The sequence below is a fragment of the Phoenix dactylifera genome, unplaced genomic scaffold, assembly GCF_009389715.1.
Source record: "Phoenix dactylifera cultivar Barhee BC4 unplaced genomic scaffold, palm_55x_up_171113_PBpolish2nd_filt_p 000385F, whole genome shotgun sequence".
Classification (NCBI taxonomy): Eukaryota; Viridiplantae; Streptophyta; class Magnoliopsida; order Arecales; family Arecaceae; genus Phoenix; species Phoenix dactylifera.
The window spans coordinates 368,532-375,004 of NW_024067832.1; the positions used below are offsets into that span (position 1 = coordinate 368,532).

At 36.8% G+C, this 6,473-nt stretch overlaps 1 protein-coding gene across 1 annotated transcript; it reads left to right on the plus strand.

The window, feature by feature from the left end:
* Positions 1 to 976: 976 nt before the first annotated feature.
* LOC120105863 (NAC domain-containing protein 21/22-like) lies at positions 977 to 5,887 on the plus strand. Its single transcript, XM_039118612.1, has 3 exons — positions 977 to 1,340; positions 3,594 to 3,871; positions 5,269 to 5,887. The coding sequence occupies exons 1-3, from the start codon at positions 1,154 to 1,156 to the stop codon at positions 5,713 to 5,715; spliced, it is 912 nt and encodes a 303-aa protein (XP_038974540.1). The 5' UTR covers positions 977 to 1,153; the 3' UTR covers positions 5,716 to 5,887.
* The last annotated feature ends 586 nt before the right edge of the window (positions 5,888 to 6,473 follow it).

Genomic DNA, 6,473 nt, shown 5'->3' on the forward strand with positions numbered 1-6,473 from the left:
CCATGAAAATAAGTTTTTTATATTTTATAGGAAAGAAAGACTCGTATGAGACATGATAAAGCCACTTTCTCATAGACTAAAAATTGAAATAATTTTTTTTCCGAAAATACCCTAAAGTTTTTAGATAAAATGGGTAAAACATTTTTCTTTATTAAGGACATAATATGTATTTATACAATTTTTTCAACAAAAAATAGATACTTAACCAAATATAAGTTACTTTGAAATATGTCACTTTCCTATAGTCAACTAAATATACAAAAACCATGTTTCTAAGTATCATATACCCAGGTGTCAGCTTCTAAAAAAAAACATTCCAATAAGAGAAAATTCATCCCACAAACCAAAGGAGTTCTTAAGTTAGAAAAATAAATGATGGACAAAAATGCATTAATATACCATGCTCACAACTATATCCACTTTGATATATTCCAAAATTGGGTCCCATATATGGATAACCATATGTTTTTTCGATTCTACATGCATATATGGTGCACATATTTCTGGCATTTTCTTGGGATATGGATATAGATAGAGATATTGATTAGAAATATAAATATAAAAATTATCATAACAAAAAAATGGCAGTTTTTAATTTCAATGACATAAGTCTCTCATATGATAACTTGACTACTCATATAGTGCATACTTTTAAGATTAACATATTAACATATTATGTTTATCTGCCTCATATTGCATATGTAATTTTGACATGTTTGAAAGAAATATAGATATTGAAAAAAAAATAATGATTTCCATCCATTTGTACCCAAAAGAGAAGACAAATATATGATTTTTATTGACATTTGTTTAAGGAAAAAAATGAATAACACTTGTATCCATTTTGCTGCTATGCATTTTTTTATCGAATATGGGTAGAAGAAATATTCAATCTGTATCTGGATTTCTTAGCTTGTATTTGTATCCATCGAATAAAAGATGGACATACATATGGATATACACCCATGTCATCAGGCCAGCTCTATAACTTCGGCCCTATTAATACATCATCTGAGCCCCTCCCCTTTTGGGACCTCATCACCTTCTTGCGGTCCCGTCCTTACCCTTCCCCTTCCCTTCAGCATCTCTCTCTCTCTCTCTCTCTCTCTCTCGCGCTCCCCCCCTCCCTCCTTCCCTCTCCCTCTCTCAGAGCATGAGCATCTTAAGTATGATAGAGGCAAGACTGCCTCCGGGGTTCAGATTCCACCCTCGGGACGAGGAGCTTGTGTGCGACTACCTCGCGAAGAAGGACTCAGGTGATGGTGGGAATGGCAGCTTCTATGGTTGCCCTATGATGATCGACGTTGACCTCAACAAGTGCGAGCCATGGGATCTTCCCGGTGAGATCATCAACTATCTTTGTTTGCTCGAAGAGCACTAAGGTTTTCCTATGACGGATTCAACTAAAATTATGAACGCATATGCCTCTATCCGATCCTTTTTCTCTTCTCATGTTACATCATAGGTGGTTCATTTTATGTCATTTTGTACATGTTTTGTTGGTTAAATAAGGTGTAGACTTGTCCTTTTCTTTTTAATCTCTAGATTTCTTGATATTAGGATGTGTTTATTTGTTGCTGATCTTAGATTTCCACCACTATCATATTAGCTTGATAAAAGTTCAAAATTTTTTGGTTTGAATTCTTCTCTGAATGGCTCAACCTTCTTCTTTTTTTGTTTATTATGTGTGCCAGTTCATAAGGTTTTGGAAAAACCACTGAGTGGGATTTTATATCTTTGTTTGAGGGAAAAACCGATTGAATGAGATAATTGGAGCGTGTACGTCCATCAAACTTCAATGAAGTTGAAATTGATCGGACGTTCAGTTTGCTTCGACTCCGAGCCCAATTCCTCCAAAGCTCCCTAGTTGGTCCGGAAATCCATCCAATGCATTCGAAGATCCAGCGTTAAGTGTGTTTGTTGTGATATGAACTAGATCTCTATTCTCTTCTCGTCATTGAATTAGATTATGCAAGGACTTCTCAGCAACTATAATCTTTTCTATGTCTAAGTCAAGTCTAATTGATTGTTAATATATGAGAGGTAAAACTCATGGATCTTTATTAGATCGCCATCATCTCTCGCTTCCTTTGTGGTATGACATGCAAAAAAAAAAAATTCAATGAAATCCAAACCATTAAAATTCCATGGACTATCATTTTGAAGGAACTGATATCAAAATTTTGGAAAATCATCAAACATATTTATCATGCACCACTCTCAAATTTTTGCTTGTCTTTTCTTTCTAAATTCTTGCCTTAACCTCACTTATTAGCACCCAGTGAAATATCAGAGCAAGAATCTCCTAACAACTGCCATATCGATCGATCCTCTTCTATCATCATCAGTTCATATATTTCTGGGTAAAGATGACGATTGTTTGTTTGTTTTTTTTGGTCTAGATATTATAATGAGCACAACCTTCACACGTCTCGTCTTCCTTTTGGCCTTATCCTTCTCCTAACAGAAAAATATTCTCTGGCCAAAAGTATGGCCCCTCTTCAACTTCTTCATGTGTCTTATTCCTTGCATATGAGATGGCCAGCCAACCCCATGCTTGACAAAAATCACCTTAGGCAATAACAGATATGAAGATATGCACCCATATGCCCATTATAGAACAACTAGATACCTCAAGAAAAAAAAACAAGAAAAAAGTATAGTAGAAAAAAAATCGTAAATTAAGGTCCTTGTTTAGCTAATCCTTTTAAAATACCCTAAATAATTCTTGTAAAAAAAACATAAAATTGTTAATAAATCTAGTGTCATGGCACCAGACTCGAACTGGAGACCTTTTGTGTTAGACTGAAGTGATAACCAACTACAACACGACGCCTTAAATCTTCTGTAGCATAAAAGCGTTGATACTAATATTTCTCTCCGTCACAATGTTGATTGGTTTTAATAACAAACCTTTGCACACGCACAGAAAGAAAGAGATGGATCCAAGGGCAAGTGATCTAGCAATAGAGGATCCATGAAACACTTGTCCCCAAGCCAATAGGACCATTCAGTCCCAGGTCTTGGTAGCTAACCAAGACAACTAACATTCTGATGAAGTTTGGAGTACAAGGCTGATGGCCAACATCGACCTCCCCAGTTCATCGTCCATCGTAATCACGATAAATGATCTCCATCATGGATGGGAGAGGACACTTACGACCATATATAATAAAGTCATCAAGTATTTATCCCATGCCATCAACTTTGTAGTACCCTCTCATTTGTAGGTTATAGCTAGCTGGAAGTCTGACAAATAAGCTTTTGTCTTTGATCTTCAAAAATCAAACAAACATTTATATGTTGCGATCTTTTTGGATGACAGGTACATCTCAGTTGAGTCTATACGCATGTATGCATGTATGTGCGCATATATTTTCTTCTATGCCTAGATAAGCTTACTAGGAATTTGAAAGTTCTAATGTTAAGTGTTCCTAAAGTAGCTCTAAAATGTTGATTAGCTTCATATTGAGCCAAAATTACAATAGGGTACGTCCTGCCGTGTTTTTTTTTTATAGTTTTGGCAGGGTGATCTATTTTCTCTTATAATTTTTCTTAAAACAACTAATGCTACATTTTGAATTGCTAATCAGAGCTGGCATGCGTGGGTGGCAAGGAATGGTACTTCTTCAGCCTCCGGGACCGGAAGTATGCGACCGGGGAGCGGACGAACCGGGCGACCCAGTCAGGTTATTGGAAGGCCACTGGGAAGGACCGACAAATAAGCCGGCACGGGGTACTTGTCGGGATGAGGAAGACTCTGGTCTTCTATCAAGGGAGAGCTCCCAGGGGGAGGAAGACTGACTGGGTCATGCATGAATTTCGCATGGAAGGACACAGCAACCCGCCAAAGTTTTCTTTCGCCAACAAGGCAAGTATATCAATCCTCATATTGACATGTCTAATTTACTGCAGGGTCATATATTAGCTTTTAGATTCCAAACAAGCAGGCAAGGCTCTCTTCATATAGAATGAAAGATAAGAAGGATTAATCTAGTTCCATAATTAAGATAGGCATATTTAACAGCTAAAGATGTGAAAGATAGGTTCAAATGGGATTACCAATGGTATACGGTTGGCAATTCAATGAATCTGATTGACTTTATGGATTATACATCATGCAGTATGTATTAATAAGTTCCTGACAATCGTAAAATTAGAGGTATAACGATTGAACATTTCAGTTTTTTATGAGTATGATATTATTACATGTAGACTTCATACTTGGAATGACGTAAGTAAAAAATTCCACATTTGCAATATTATAATTGTCTGACTTAACTTTTTCTAATGACTTATAAACCATCATGGTAGTTCTTTGCATTGCTGTTAATCTGCTAGACTGATTCCACACGTATTAGACTTCATAAACAATGTGGAAAGAGAGAGGCCTATAAATCCGGTTAAAATAAAACTTATACTGAGCATGTGATTGTGGACTCGATCAAAAACATGTGAATTGTAGGTTAAATCAGAAGGGCGACGACAGCTGAGTAAGAGATTAAACGACAAGGGTTGAGACTACGTGTTTTGTGGAAAGATGAGAAGCTTATTTGACTCTTCCCTTGTATTTAAGCTCTTTTTTATTTAGATTTAGTGTCATTCTCGTGCCAGCTATTGAATTCCTAATCCCCAAATCTTTGCTCCCTCCTTCAGTCATTGTGCATAGTAGAAAATTTATTTATCATCACCAAGTTTTGTTTTGAATGGAATCGTCGTTGCCCAGTTCACATGATGAATTTACTTTCTGTTAGTTCTTATACTGACATCCACATCCTGCCCAAAGTTACTTGCGTCACCTACTTCTACATGATTTAAATTTCTGAAATGTCAAACGCCAAAGTTTAAGTATTTTATTTATAAGAAAGATTCATCTCGCTCATGTTATTTTATTAAATTGCATCCTTATCAACTCATACCAGGAATACTGAGGTATATATTATTTTTGAAATTACTATAAAAAATTACAAGATGGTTTATGACATATTCACGTAATACTTATGAATAATCATTTACTGACGTTTCATGCTTCTACCTCATCGAATAACTGTTGTTTTTCGCATGCACTTGCGTAACAATATATCAATAAAATTTTCTTTTCTCTAGATAGAAAGCCCACTTGATTTTCTTTTTTTATCTTTTGAAAACCAAATTATTACTGAAATGTTTGTGATATGGTTTTGATAAAATTCCAAACTTCATGTGCTTTTTTGTAGTATTCTTTTCGATTGGTGGCTAAGTGACTTTTTATCTCTTCTCCTTAAACAGGAAGATTGGGTCTTGTGTAGAGTATTCTGTAAGAGTAGAGGAGTCACCACCAAGCCAATCACGGAGACTTGCTGTCATGACTCAAGCTCTTCCGCCCTCCCTCCCCTCATGGACACGTATGTTACATTCGACCAAGCTCCACTGAGCTTAGAAAGGTACGAGCAAGTTCCCTGCTTCTCCAACCATCCTCTAAACCTGGCATTTCACCACCCAAATGCCATAGTTCCCACCATCCCTTTGGTTGAAAGAAGCCTGCCCACCAAGATCTCAGCACATATGGGGAGCCTGCCAGATATGAGTTCTTGTGATAAGAAGGATATAAGGGCTGTTGACATCCCGAAGTTGGAGGACAACCCAAAGAGAGAGGTCCATCCAAATCTAGCTCAAGGAAGCTTAGAGGGCTACTTAACTGAAAATGGCCTGTCCAATATTTGGAACACTTGTTGATTTAGTGAGATTTGTAGCGTCTGTTAGGAATTGGTCATAAAACATTTGTAGCCACCCACAAAACCTGTACATAAATATAATCCCATACCTCTGTTGAGACGAGTGTTTTCTTAGCATTGTGCATTTATTTACCTATAAGAAAAGATCTTTTTTGGGGTGTGTTCAGTAAATTTATTACATACCATTTGCTTGTAGCTTCTAATGTCTTTCATTAATGAATTAGTGGGGCTTTCTTCAAGGGAAAATAAGAAATCGCCTCATGTCGTGCATATATTTCCTGATGTCAATGTGATAATATTGAAGTCTATCATGAATCGAGGAAATTAGAGCTTCTGGAGGATCTCTTATTATCTGTAGAGCTGTTTCAAAAGCTGGAGTATCAGAAAAGGTGAAAGGTTTCTTGTGGCTAGTTTTAAAAAACAGATTGTATACAAGCGAGGTATTAGCAAAGATAAATATGGTAAGCGCTGGATGCCCTCCGTGCAGCACAGGTGTCGAAACAATGTCCTGTCTGTTTACTTGGTACCTCATCACAAGAAGCGCATGGTCTTCTTTATAGTCTCGTTTTAGAATTCACTCTTAGCCTTTAAATCTGCAAGTTCTTTGGACCTCCTGAAGGCGCAAAAAGATGCCACCATCTCTCTGAAAAGGTTGGGATCAACTCCTTATGGCACGTAGTTGGCAGATTTGGCATGAAAGGAGCTCATGAATTTTTCTAAGGAAGAAGACTTCCGTCAACTTGGTTCTATGGAAAACCA

Excerpts from the sequence above, each read along its gene's own strand:
- LOC120105863 (XM_039118612.1), top strand. The coding sequence starts at position 1,154 with ATGAGCATCTTAAGTATGATAGAGGCAAGACTGCCTCCGGGGTTCAGA. Across the intron at positions 1,341-3,593 it reads CGAGCCATGGGATCTTCCCG|AGCTGGCATGCGTGGGTGGC; the intron begins GTGAGATCATCA and ends ATTGCTAATCAG. Across the intron at positions 3,872-5,268 it reads AGTTTTCTTTCGCCAACAAG|GAAGATTGGGTCTTGTGTAG; the intron begins GCAAGTATATCA and ends CTCCTTAAACAG.